Here is a 14,215-nt window from a genome sequence, read left to right on the forward strand (position 1 = left end):
AGCCAGGCTCACACTTCTGCCAGAGTGTGCATCCTCTGACCCCTGCTCCTGCTGCTTCCCCTTGTCTCCTGCATGCACTGATCGAGTCAGAGACCAAAAATGGGGACTGGATTCCACTTCCAGGCCACCCACGTGCTGGAGGCTGATTCACAGGGCATGTCAGAACCACACAGCTGAATGGGAGGGTAATGCTTTTTTCATCACTGCTTAGAGAATATCCAGAATCACCTTCCAAGACTTTGGTTGGTCTGGTTTTAGTCTCTCTTTCTATTCTGCTTGCAGTCCTCTGTAAGGGTGACTATGCATGCTTCTGGCAGGCTCCCAGGTGTGGGTTTTTTTAACACATGGTAGCTTTAGACTTAGAATAAAGCTCTCACAGAGGCTTTGCCAGTACTTTGCTTCTCCACCAAATTGTTTTTATAAGATCCATTCTACTTTGTGTCCTTAATTAAGATGCACCAACATATTTCCTACATATGCTACGTTTCAGCATTGCACATGTGAACAGGCTTGACATCACTTCTCTTGTTTTGTTGAGTTGGAAGATCTGTTGAATTCCTTCACAGTCTAACACAAAAATTATTTCAAATGAACTAGCAATGAGAAAAAAGGCAGTAAAATAATCTGTGTCCTCCACTTTGAGATTGACTTTTGGCAGGTTTAGAAGAGATTTTAAGGTTCTTCCATCAATTTCTGAATGTTTTCTTCCCTGAAGTCCATAATAATTCTTTCGAAGAGCGAGTTCTCAGATGCAGACATGAGGCACAATCATGAAACCAAAGACAAGCTCATGTTCTCTACTTAGCCATGGCTAATTATTATTTTCTTATTAAATGCTTCTATGATTTGATCTTGCAAGTGCCATCAGAGTATGGTGTGTGCATAGCGTTGGAATCTGGCCAAATTCAGACTGGTTTTTTTTTTTCCTACAGAGCTGTGCACATTTGGGGCCAGTATTTCGATGCAAGAACTGTCTGAATAAATCATCTAAAGACTTTAGACCAATGCAGTCTGTCCTACTCTTTGGCATTTGAGGGGTATGGGGTTAGGGAATGAAAAGCAAAAGGGCATTTTGATAAACTGCAATTATTCTCTGTCCCAAAGATCTGCTTGTTCATAGCCAATTCAATTACATGATTAAACATTTAAAAAGCCATTTATATTGATTAATAATTAAGGTTATGGAGGTATAAAGGTCTGTTTCAGTTCAACAGTAAGGTGCATTTGGAATTTAGTCTGTTAAAACATCTGGTGGTGTGAATGGAGGTTTGCGAATGTTACGGTGCCACACAGGACATTGGCCAAGTCAAAAATGAAAGGAAAGTAAGGAATATATTTACTGTCTACATTTTGAGAACATGTTTTGGATGGGTTCTGCATAGCAGACGTAATTGAATTGTTGATGACACTGATAGTTGCTGGTATTTCTCTGAGTTAATACAAGTAAAGAATGGCTTTAGCAGCTGGAACAAGCAGTGGTGACAAGAATGTAATGTACCAGCTCTGGGACTGTCTGGAGCTGGAGTGCAACACAGGGTCTAGTTCGCTGTATGTGAATGCTCAAAATTTGGAGATTTTTTTGAGAGTTCAGTTTTTTTCTATTGGAAAAATAAGGATTTTGTATTATTTTCTTAGAAACACTGAAAGGATTCATAAGTCCACTGAGATTTTTTGACTTAGAGTTTATGACTTAAAAGGTGGCTTTTTATAAGTTAATTTAAAAAAAATTCCTTATAGGTTGAAAGTTCCATGTTTTATTATGGATAAGTATTTGCATATTTTGACCAAAATACAGTCTTCCTGTTTACTAGTTAAAAAATCTGTTCCAAAAAAAGTCTGTCTATAATTTTTTGTTAGTCCTGTTTAAAAGAAAGAAAAAAAAAAACATAATAAGTTAGCAACTTTCTCCTCAGTTACAAGCTACTGTAAGAAAGAAGATGAGGCAATGATGGAAAGGGATTTGAAAATTTTGACTTTTGAAATTTTTAAGTTTTGTTGCAAAAACTTAGCAGTCATTCACAAGCAAGTCAGCATAACAAATGTACTGAAGTCAAAAGCGACTTTTGTGTCTTCAGTGATACAGACAGCTGTGCTGACCTGCATTTTTAAACTCCTGACAATGATATCAGAAGAATTCAAGTTAGGGAAAGACAAGTACAGTGCAGAGAGATGGTTTAAAAATCTACCTTTCCTTTTAAACCAATTTCTTAGTCTAGCCAGTGGAAACAAGGCATGACTAAGTATCTGTTATGCTTTGCAATATCTGTTGTGCTTTGTTTTATTCCAGAGCAGAATGAGATCATCAATACTAAAGATTATATGAGAATTTTAATTACATAAAGTACCATAAAAGGATAATTTTGTTTCCATTATGGTATTGGATTGACATATAATACGCAGTCTTTGGAAAAACTACCCTACTCCTATGCCATAGAAATAGTTTGGTCTTTTGACCAAGTCCAAGGATGATTTTTCTACATTATGGTCTGAATTTTTAAATTAAGAGAAAATGCTTGATTAAAAGAGCTATTTAAAAAAATCAAAATTGAATTTCAGTGCTGCTGTAAGGCTAGATCAGCTGCACTTCAGCTGCTCCTCAGTTTCTTCACCCTTCCAAAGATTTACATGAGCGAAAGATTAGGAAACTAAATTCTGTACATTTTGTGAATGGATTTTTGTTCAGCTGCAAAGCATAAGTAAAGTAAAAACAACAAAAAAAATAGATTCTTGACTCTCAGTGCTTTACAAGTTTGGATGTCATTATTTTTCATTACCCTTTTAATTAGCTGTTTCATCTTAACATTAGGTAGCAATTTTTAAAAACTCAACTGTATTGATAACTTCTCATTTTTCTTTAAAGAAAGCCTGTCTGTGGCTGTGTTTGCCCAAAGCCAGTGCTCTGCAGCCTGGTGGCTGAATGCCTTAGCACAGGTCTAGCAGAGACACGGCCTGGGAGATCTCAGTGGTAGCATCCCCATCTGACTTCTGTTATGAACTGGCTTTTTCCAGCTGGATGGCAGGGGCACCTCCTCAGAAACAGATTTTACAACCTGCTGTGCTGGGTTTGTGCCAACAACCCTGGACAGGTGGACAAAAATGGGCTTTTTCCTCAGGTGAGACCACCTGTGGTACCCTGGGTGCTGCTGGGTCTTGTGCAGGCTCTCACTGAGCTGCCTGGGGAGGTGGCACTGCTGGGGAAATCCTGCTCCTCACAACTGTTAAATCTACCTTGCTCCTTCATATTGCTGTAGCACCAAAAGAGAAGTGCATTTTTTTCAAACTGGTTGTAGCTATTATCTTAACCCTTCATTAAGACATTTCACGTAGATTGGTAAAGTCTTCCTCAATCAATCAACAACAGCAAAGTCTTCACCAATCAATCAACATTAATCCATTCAACAGAATCCATTTAAAGTTATAATATTCTGCTGGAACTATTTATATTATATGCCTTTTAGTCCAGATGTTGTCTGGCTGGCAGGAGCAGTACACTGAGATATTTTTCTGATGTTATCCCTTGTGTGTGATGAATATATTTGTTTGCAGAGCTGCTGTTTGCCTGCAGCCCACTGAGCGTCTGTGCCTGACAAGCTCAGAGATTAGAAAGAGACACTGTAGGAAAGAATTTGGACAGCTCTTTTCTTGGAGAAGTTGGCAGCAACTGTAAGGGTGGTCTGTCCTGAAGCAACTGGAGGAGCAAACTGGGCTGAGGCTGGAAAAGAACAGGCAAATTACTCATTGAGTGATTCTGCTTTTTCACACGTGGATGGGCCTTGTTTGTTTGTTTTTGAAATAGTTTTGTCCATGTGGGTCAAAACTGAGGTTTCAGTAAGACACAGATCATTACCTAGTCCATGTGATTTCCACTGGCTGCTGTGTAGGTCTCTTCCCTGGTAGCGTCATTGTCTTCTCCTTTTGTTTGCAGGGCCAGAGTCCAACATTTTATTAAGCTATCAATGTTGTTTGAATTTAAACAGGAAATAAAAATTTAAATCCACCAAAAAGAACCACCAAAAGCCCCCCCGAAAGCCAAACAAAGAAGAATAAGTGTAAGATTCATCTGCTCAAAGTTCTGTGTAAGAGACTTGTACAATATTTTCCTCAGAGACTTGCATGCAGCTCTCAAAAATACTTCCCAGGCACACTAAAATTTGCACAGTTCCGCCTTCTGGCTTGACACACCAGTGCTGCTGCTCTTCAGCAGGAGCTGGCACACTGGCCTGATGAAGGTGGAAGATTGACTTTGCTCTGTTGTGAATATCATTGCCTGTTTACTTGCCCTTGAAAATGCCATGAATACTTTGTTGCTGTGTAGTGAGGTATAAGTTATTGCAGTGAGAGTATTTGTAATATGAAATGAGTCTCAGTATGGTTTAGAAACCACTACTGCATTATACTTTACAGGTTGTGAAGACTGGAAACAAAGTTCACAGCTTTGGAAAGAGGGAACAAGCAATCAGGAGGAACCCCAATGTTCCTGTGATAGTAAGGGGCTGGCTGCACAAGCAGGTATGCATGTGATCACCTGTTTATGTTCATATCCTTGAGTGCAATCATCAGAGAACAGCCAGTGCCTTCCAAGGAACTGAGAAAGCAGAAGCTCCAGTGCTGGTGGCACAGGGCAGTGCTGGGTGCTTCTACAGACTTCCATAATGAGGAATTCAGGCCTGGCAAGTGTGAAAACCAAGGGTTGCCAATGGGTTTGATTCAGAAGAGGAAACTGATACATGGACATCACTATCACAGCTCAGTGCTGAGGCTATAACTTTTATCTAATTCCGGTTATTTTCCCTGGTTTATCCTGCTGGCTGGCTGTCAGGCTGATCTTTGACTTCCTCAGAACACAACCTGAGGTTGGCTATTATTCTGTTGGTTGGCCTTATTCTGTCTGCTTGGTTATTCCCTTCTACCCTGAATTCCATAGGCTTAATTCCAGTCCCTATGCCTTTTTGTTCTCCAGAAGTAGGAGGGAGAAAATGATGGGAAATGGGGACACATCCACTACACATTGCTGTCACCAAGACCAGTAGCCAACAAACACTGGATTGTACATTTTCATCCAATGAACAGAATTCTAGAGCTGCTATATCTTGAACTCTTAAGCTGACAGAAACACATCTTTGAGTGTAATAAGTCAATAAAGCTGTTTGTTATATGAGAATAACTCCCCTGCTTCTCATTTGGCAGCCTGTGTCTACCAGATTATCGCCAGCGGTCCAGCAGCTAGAGCTAGATTGAGGGGTGGGCAGGAGAAGGCTGAACAATTATGGTTTTACATGCACAGGAAAGTGAAATAGCTGGCAGCTGTCTGCTTCCTCCTGGGAGGAGAGATGAAGTTCTGCTGTGTTCTGCTCTCAGCTCTGTTGACATCCACTACCCAAGTCCATTAGTTCTCAGGATGGAATCAGAACTCGGACACAGTATGTGTTACCAGCCTTGTAGCATGAAAATGGGAAGGGAAGAAATTCCTTCCACACTTAATTTGATTGCAGAAAGGAGGAGGGAAATAGCTATAGCAATGTTGTATATCCTGTTTCCTTCTGTCCCCTGACCTTTGCTTGTAAGCCCTTAAAACCTGAAGGTGCTTTTTATGCTGCTGGTCTCATCAATGCCTACCCAAGATGAAGAAGTTGTACTTGCCTAGGTTATAGGCTGGCAGTTTTAAAAGCTTCAGAAATTAATTTCAATGCAAATAATACTCATCTTGACAAGGTTATATATATCTATATCTATATCTATATATATCTCCACAGGCATATTATATTAAACTTCATTAAAATTTGCACATTATGCATCCTGTTTTATTTCCTAAGGAATATTTTATTAAATTACATTTTAGGCATGGGTAACATATGGTGATTGAATTATAGGATATCATTGCCTGAAATGTGAGGTCATACTTCACAGCTGTGTAGGGATTTTCATTTTGGTCTGCAGGCAATCTTTGTTGGAGTTTGTGCCATCAGAAAAACACTTTGTTTCCTTATTGCAGATAAATCTGAGCAAATAAAATAAGCATTGGTTGTGTACAAGGTTAATCTGAATGCTGTTTGGAATGAGGGTTTAATTACTCAATGAAAATTAGCAGTTTGACTATTCTGCCCTCATTATTTTATAGCTGGATGTTTTGCCTCTTATCTTAGTGCACTATATTTTGCTAAGATACATACCATTTGTTTTGCACATACAGTCATATTTAGGTAAACTTCTGGTAAACTACTCACTGCATCAGCACTGTATATGTTCACTTTCCTTAAATGAAAAGTGTACCACATTTCTTGCATTTCAGGATAGCTCTGGAATGAGGTTATGGAAGAGACGATGGTTTGTGCTTGCTGATTTTTGTTTGTTTTACTACAAAGGTGAGTAGATATCAGCTGTTTTGAGTTGGTCTGAACAGTTCACCTGTACAAATCATGGTGAATGCATGAATTAACTGAATTCTTCAGATAAAGTTAGTTGTTCTGAGATGAACAGTGAAACAATTGCTTGGCCAGACACCTTAAATGCAAGACAGCAATTTCTAGGCCAGAGCAGGGGAAGCAAAGGATGCTGCATGATATTTTTTTACATAATTTATGTTTGGTGTATGCCATGGTTTACAATGCAGAACATCTGACTGGAATAAATAAGATTTATCCCATCTCTGGTCTGTGTTCTGGTACCTATTTGCTTGCATTTGGATGTCTGAGCTTTTTGAGAATGCACTATGGCCAGATCAGGGCAATGGTTCAGTTTTAATCCAAGGGACAAAGTAGGAGTGAGAACTTCTGAATCCAGTAATTCTACCAAAAAAGAAAGATTAGATGTGATCTTAGACCAAACTAGGTATTACATAAGTTTATTTTCAAGTTTTGAATACTTCACGTGCTACAATTTTTGAAAAGCAATACAGAATATCAGACTTGGAATTTGTATTTCCTGATGCTGCATTTCTGCTGTCTGTCACTTGGAGCCAGCAGTAAGAGAGGTTTCCTAATTATAGCAATTAGCCTAGATGTACTGTGCTAAATGGAAGGTCCATCATGTTTTACAGCCTGTCACTGTTCATTTGGCACAATAAGCTTTATTCTTGAAGTGTGTTCTTTTTAGCTGAAGCTAAAAAGCAATATCCAACCCCCACTACCCCCCCCCCCCCAAAAAAAAAACCCAAACCTCAATAAAACCCTAATCTGATTAAGAAAGAAAACTCCAATCTTTGTTTTTTAAAACTAAAACATTTTTCTGCATGGATTACTGGATTACTGGTGTTGAGTCATAAGTGAATTCATGTCAAAAGGGACTTCAGGAAGTGTCCCATCCCAGTGCCTGCTGAAAGCAGGGTCAGGAAAGGAGTCAGACCAGGTTGCTCAGGGTTTATTTTAATCAGGCATTGAAAAGCTCCAAGGATGGATATAGCACAGCTTCTTCCTTGGTCTGTGCCCCTGCTGCTCTGTCCTTGGGAAAATGCTTTTCCTTGTGTTCAGTCTGAACCACTGTTGTTTCTACTTAATGCCTGTTTTCTCTGTGTCCATAAAGGAGAATATATTGCTAGCCCACTGAACAGTGCAAGGAATTAAATTATATTTTTTTATTCCACAGACAGCAGAGAAGAGTCTGTTCTGGGGAGCATCCCTTTGCCTAGTTATGTAATATCTCCAGTTGGACCTGAAGATCGTATAAATCGCAAATTTTCTTTTAAGGTACATTTGCAAAGCTTATCAGCTAATCATAGTTTGTTTGCATTAGAAAAGCTGCTGTTGTAAATAGGAACTCTGTTTTCCTATTTTACTTGTTACCAGTTTTTAAAAGCAGGCAGGTTTATTGACTGCCTATTCAAATGTGACATAACACTTTTTTTTTTGTTGCTTATGAATTGACATTCATGTCTGTTACCTTGTAAGTGTCCTTAGAGCTTAATGAAGTGTCTCTGAGTAAAGAGTCTGTTTCTAAAATCAGAAATTAGTATTGACAGGTTGTTCCATTACTGTGTACAAATTGGAAGAAAAGTTGTGTTATTTACTTTGTAATAGAGTACTTGATTGCATAATGGACTGATGTCTGTTTGGTTTTGTTGTGGTTTTTTTTAAAAACAAAAATATCTACTTAGATCTCGCAGGTAGAAAATGACAGCACTTAGTCATCCTAAGTGGTATGGACTTTTTAAAGGTAAAAGTACTTTTGTTTGATATAGTTTGAGTGGTTTTGTGTTTTTTTCTTTTTCTAAAAATAAATATAATTGTATATTTTACAGTTCTAGTCTTCATTATAAAAGCCCACAGATACGAAGTAAAACATAGACTTCTTGATAGTGCAAAAACGTGACTCCAAATGATTGTCAGAACTGCAGGACGTAGGCAAAGTTCAGAAACTTCCATGCCTGTGGCAGACTTAAAGTCAGAGCAGAACTTGTTTTTCCATCAAGCAAATCAGCTACGTACTTTAAAGTATTTTACAAATCAGGTTTTGATCAGGCATACTTCAGGAGATCTAGAAGGAATCTCTGTTGAAATATTTTCTGTTCTGAAATTATGAAGAACATGTGACTTCTTGCAATTTGATTTTTTGAGGTGTTTTAAAATTGAGACTGCCTTTTTTGCTTTCAGTTCTATGTTCAAGTGGATAATGGTTTGAAATTTATTAAGCAAATATTAACTTGGGAAATGTGTTTAAAAAAAGACCTGATGCACTTTGTGGAAATGTTTATTGTACTTTTTAAAATGCATTGAGCACGAGTTATCAAGATAAAGCTACAAAGAAATCTTTGTTTGAGAAAAACATTCCACCTCCACTATTTACTGAGTGTGATTCATAAAGCCCTCCTTTTCTAGAGCCTTTTCCTAGGAGGATGCACATACTGAAAGAGGGGAACTCTGTGTGCTCTTTTAGGGTTCCCTGCTTTTTTATTTTATTCAAATGGTGTTTACACATGCTCTTAAGTCACCACTGGCCAATGGTTTGGTCATGGTTAAACTTTTCCATAAGCAAATGCAGACTTCCCCTGTTCCTTTAAGGATATCATACCTGTATGAGCTCTACCAGTTATTTCATCTGAGTCTTTTTCTGGAAGTATCTTGAGACTTTCTACACAGGGTCTATCTGTATCTATTGATATAGATAGAAATAGGGTTTTGATAGCAAAAGAAAGTTTATGCTAGAAAACTGTAAAAAAGTCAACATTTCATGTGTCAGTTTGTCAGGCTGGTTTTAACTCTGCTTTAGGTGTTTGGTGATTGACTGCAGGCTGGATGCTGCAGTTTGATCTTATTCAGGCCCAACTCCAAGGGCAGCAGGAGGATTTTGTTGGATTCCTGTGGCACAGACCCTATTCACTGCTGTTCAGTGGTCACAGATTTGGCTGTGGGCACCCCACAGCAGGAGCAGCCCCGTGCTGGCATCCATCACTCAGCAGCTATTACCTTTATCTGCTCTCTTCAGAACACCTCCAGACCCAGAGCCTAGATGGACATTCTGTCTCGCAGCGTAACACAGCCAGAAATAGAGCACACAAGCAGATTAAGCCCAAAATAAAGATAAGATTTGTTTTATTTTTGCACTGAAGACCTGAATGAGAAGGAGAATGTGCTGTGGCATTCTTTACATTTGGCTTACTCTTTATTGAGGTTGTTGTAAATCTTTTGTTACAATAGAAGGATTGCCTCCCATTTGAAGTGGCAATGAATTTAGAAGCTAGGGAAACAGCAAAATTGGAAAAAAATTCAACTCTTTTGTTTGCAAAGCTAGAAGAAGGAAATTTGCTAAGCAAATACATGGATACTTTTTGCATATGAATTTGGTTAGAAGGAGGCTTGTAAAATACATGCTCACTGGGGTCTGTGTTAAACATTGCAAAGTGTTGAAGTGTGTGCTGTAGTTCTCAAAATACTTTTCATCACCTCCTGAGGTCCAGCTTAAGTTTTTTTGTCTCTTTGGGTGTTTAACAATTACAGGCCTGAGAACAGCCCACAGGCTTTTGAAATGCAACCAAACCCCTACTTTATGCGCAAGTATTGCAAAAACCTTTTTTATTTTTTGTTTAGAAACCGTGTTTTTAGGTTCTCTATCTTGATACAATTTTTGAGTCTCGACAATTTTTTTCACTTCCTCTATTTGTGCCAAGCAAAGTGCTGTGACTAGCTGGAAGCCACTGTCACTAAGCTGTGTGTGAGACTAGAACTTGGAGTCCTTACTGCATATTTGGTTCAGCAGCTCACATCCTAAAGATATTTAGTTAGTCTAATAGCTGCATTTTAAAATAATGGGGTTTTTTGTTGGTACCAATATGAGTGAGCACAAATTCAGTGTTTAGATTTTAATGTGAAAAGGCTTGCACAACATTCATATATAGCTGGAAATACTTCCTGTGAAGAGAAATGCCTGTATTTTGTAGTAATACAATAGTTTTGGACATGAACAGTATCAGTTTATGGAGGTTCATGTCATCACAGTTTCTTTAGAAGCCTTGTTGTCTTAAAATAATGAAAATTATTTAACTGGTCTTACTAATGGAAGTATTTGTTAATTGCTTAAACCACTGTGACCAGGACAAACTTCCTATCTGTTTCTTTGATCTCACTGGTTTTCCTAAAAAAAAAAAAAAAAAAAAAAATTACATAGTTTGTTCCTTTATGTTTTTTGAGTCAGTGTTGCTTCCTTAGGCTCCCATATTGCTCTGGGTCTGGGGAGTCAGGTGAAGAAATGACAAGGATTGTAAATTTGAGAGGTTCTGTTTTCAAATTTGGAAGAGGGGAGGGTGCAAGGTTCTAGAAATTGTCATAAAGCTCAGTATTATTTAAGGGTGAAAGATGAGTTAGGTTGTAGTGGGCTGTTACTGAGTTTGTAGTAACAGCTCAGTGTTATTTCAGTTTTTGCTCAGAAAGGGTTCATGACTATCAAAATTCAAGAGAAGGAAGAATTTTCTGTATATTATTCATCATTGACAGAAAAAAATTGGAAAGATTACTGTTATTAGAAAACTGTTCCTTTAGTTATCCTTTTGTTCTGTGAATGGTGGCTTTTTGGTCTTAAGTATTTTGAACAAGTGGAGGTGAACACAACAGCTGTAGCCAGTTGTTACTTTTAGTGCAGTCTTGTTAAGTGTTTTTTGGTTTTTTGGTTTTTTTTTTTATTTTAAACATGAATCTTTTAATGATTTTGACTTGTTTAATTTTTTTGTCCTTGTCTTGTCCTGTTGATATACTCTTGGGGTTTACTGTCCATTTCTCCTACTGTGCACTATGGGAGAGAGACTGCTTTTCTTCTCAATCTATCCACATTAAGGCATCTGAATGCATGAATAGGTACCAATATTATTTTTTCCCTTGTGTGTGTGGTGTTCATGTGAGCATGTGCTGTGTTTTAGGCTTTTTAGTATGCTGTAGCCATCCTAATAGCTTTGGCTTTTTAAAAAAATCCAAACCCAAAAAGCCTGCTAGCTACTGTCTGCCAGCAGGGACAGCTACAGGATGTTGGCACAAAGTGACTTTCTTGCATATAAAACACACTACTAATAAATAACTGAAATAAATTAGAATTTTCCCTTAACCAGTGTTATATAGCATGAACTTCAGGATATTGTTCTTGTTGGAAATCACACACCATCTCCACTATCCTTTCTGAATCTGGGAATGTTTATGGCTGTGAGAGCTTTAGTCTCTCAAGAGAGAGTGGTGCAGCACAGTTTGCATTTTGATGCTGTTCTCACCTGGAGCCTCTTAGGCAGTGCTTGCAGCTCTGTCCAAAGAGAAACCTAAAACAAAAGTAGCTTATGTTGATCAGGGCATATAGATCAATTAAGACAGCTGTTAAATCCATTTCTTGGTGTGGCATACAGTCTCTGCAGATAGTTCTCCAAAAGTCTGGGTTTTTTAAGCAAGTATAGAACCAGTGAATGGTTAAGTCCTGCTGCATCATCTGCAGTGGGACATGCATAGTCTGTTTTACTGCAGGAATTTATTCACTTCTGAAGTTTAACACCTTCTGTGGGATCACACTGCTCTGTGAAGGAACTCTGTAATCATAAGGTCTCACATCAAAGTTACCGTTTTCTTTTTTATCTGAAGCTGACAGTTTTTGGTCTCTACATACACTGGATAGTAACTGTAAATTATAATGAATTAATGCCTCTAAAACATATTTGCTTTGAGCATTCTCATGCTCTGAAAAAGGAGGAAAAAAGACAACCCCCCAATTGCAAGAAAGAAAAACCAAAGAACTCAACTGGGCAAATATGAATAAAGTCCTTTGATTTCTAAATATGTGATTGATCAGAGCTATTATTTAATATATACATGTAAGTCCTGTTTTCCTGTGTTCAGGTGGGCAGCTACTGCTGGGAATTGAGAAGAAACCACCTTTTTGGCCCATGTTGTTGGGAAGTGGAGACTCTTGAGCAGGAGAGAGTCTTGACTTCTTTATGTAACTTTTTCTTGCTCTTCCTTCTCCTCCTCCTCCTGTTTCTAGCTGGCTGTTCTACTTCAGTCTCCAGTTTTCAAAACAAGCTCAGGCTTCCTTGCTTGAGGCGCAGAAGGGAAAGGCCACGTTTCACACATTCAGGGAACAGCCTGCCAGAGGAAGGGAGGAAATTCTGCACAGAACTTGCTTAAAAGCACTGTAATAGCAAGCACATGCTTTGCTCTTTGGAGTTGTTGATACAAGTCTCTAAGGTCATGGTAATTTGGGAAATTCTAGGTAAACAACTGAAGTTATAATATTTAGGAGGTGTTGCGCTAGATTAAATAGCCTGGGTTTTGTCAAAACTTTTCTTTCTGATGCCATCTATGATTGTCTCTACAATAATTTTTAAAAAAATTTGATTTAGAATAACAAGGGGGAGAGGATTTCATCAATATAAAAAGACCAATTATTTAGGCAGGATTCACAAAATAACGTTTACCCTTTAGAAACAGATGGAGCCAAATTAAAACTTTGGTATAATTATTTTTCTTTTTAAAAATCCCTGTGTCAGCAGTATTTAATGCTATTAGTTTTTGTGTGTGATAGCAGGCTTAGTTTTATAAAAAATAAGTTTAAATTACTAATTTCAATTTAATATCATTACAAGAGCTTTCAAGCAGAGTATACTGTCTTCGGTTTTTTTGGAAAGTAAGGAGATCAATCTCTCCCTGCTAATCTGAAGTCTTGCAGGACTTAAATGATTTGGTAATACTTATACTATTACTAATACAAATATGGATGAGATTTGATTAAATTCAGCTAGCCTAGAGTTACAAAGATATTCCATATTGAATCAATTTGAATATTGAATATATTTGTAGAGAAATTGCCCAGAACCTCTAGTTTGCAGTGGAATTTCATGGAGTATTTTAGTGTGCAGAGATAATTGTCAGCATTTTATGTGCTGTGATAATTCCATCAATATTACTAACTTTTATCTGTAAGTCTCATGACTTTGCAGCTAATACGTGTTCAAGTGCACACTTTAACCAAAAGATCCTAACATGCATTATAATCAATTCTTAAATTAGCAATTTAATTGCTTAAAAGGTAAGATTCTTGTGTATGTTTTGTCTGAATAAATTTCTTTATTAAATGAGTTGGGAAAATTGACTTGCTGATGCACATCTCATTGAGAATTCCTTAAATTTGTTCAGAATAGGGATTTCTTCAATTTGTTTAGTATAGTATTTAATGGCAAATTAAATGTATCAATTAGAAGAAAAAGAAAAGCTGAAATTTCCCACAGTGAAAATCAGAAGCACTGGACTTTCAGCTTAATAGTTCTAGAAAGAGGCAGAAGAATTTCAGTAAAACCTGGAGTATGTTATGAGTTTACTGCCCTTACAACCCATTGTGGCAGTGTGAAAATTCACCCCAAATTCAAGAAGCAGTCAAGGAAAAGTTGTTTTTAAGTTAATTTTTTTGGGGGGAAAAGGTAAAAGAGCTGTCTGACTTTGATTTCTTCTTTTTTCTTCCAGGCTGTTCACACAGGTATGAGGGCATATATTTATAACAAGAATTCTGTCATTGGCTCTCAGGCAGAGCACACAGGGATGAGGACGTACTACTTCAGTGCTGACACCCAGGAGGATATGAATGCCTGGATCCGGGCTATGAACCAGGCTGCTCTCATGCAGACACGCTCCTCACTGAAGAGGCAAGTTCCACTCAGAAGCTTTAAAAAAAAAAATATATATATCTTGCATAAAAAAAACTTAAAATCTTATAAAAACGTAATCTCTTACATAAATCGCACCTGTGGTGGTATCTTACGCTG

General features: G+C 37.8%; 1 protein-coding gene across 10 annotated transcripts in view; it reads left to right on the top strand.

Annotated features, from left to right (window-relative positions):
• PLEKHA7 (pleckstrin homology domain containing A7) overlaps nucleotides 1–14,215 on the top strand; it is a 145,127-nt gene that overhangs the window by 92,038 nt on the left and 38,874 nt on the right. For 8 of the 10 annotated variants that reach the window (XM_021525582.2, XM_021525585.2, XM_021525583.2 and 5 more), the window contains 4 exons: nucleotides 4,405–4,509; nucleotides 6,290–6,362; nucleotides 7,582–7,682; nucleotides 13,917–14,095. In XM_021525582.2, coding sequence (XP_021381257.2) covers nucleotides 4,405–4,509; nucleotides 6,290–6,362; nucleotides 7,582–7,682; nucleotides 13,917–14,095 — 458 coding nt within the window. The remainder of the gene's footprint in view (nucleotides 1–4,404; nucleotides 4,510–6,289; nucleotides 6,363–7,581; nucleotides 7,683–13,916; nucleotides 14,096–14,215) is intronic. The other 2 variants (XM_021525584.2, XM_077784275.1) reach the window with 1 other exon arrangement.

This window comes from Lonchura striata, chromosome 6, assembly GCF_046129695.1.
Source record: "Lonchura striata isolate bLonStr1 chromosome 6, bLonStr1.mat, whole genome shotgun sequence".
Classification (NCBI taxonomy): Eukaryota; Metazoa; Chordata; class Aves; order Passeriformes; family Estrildidae; genus Lonchura; species Lonchura striata.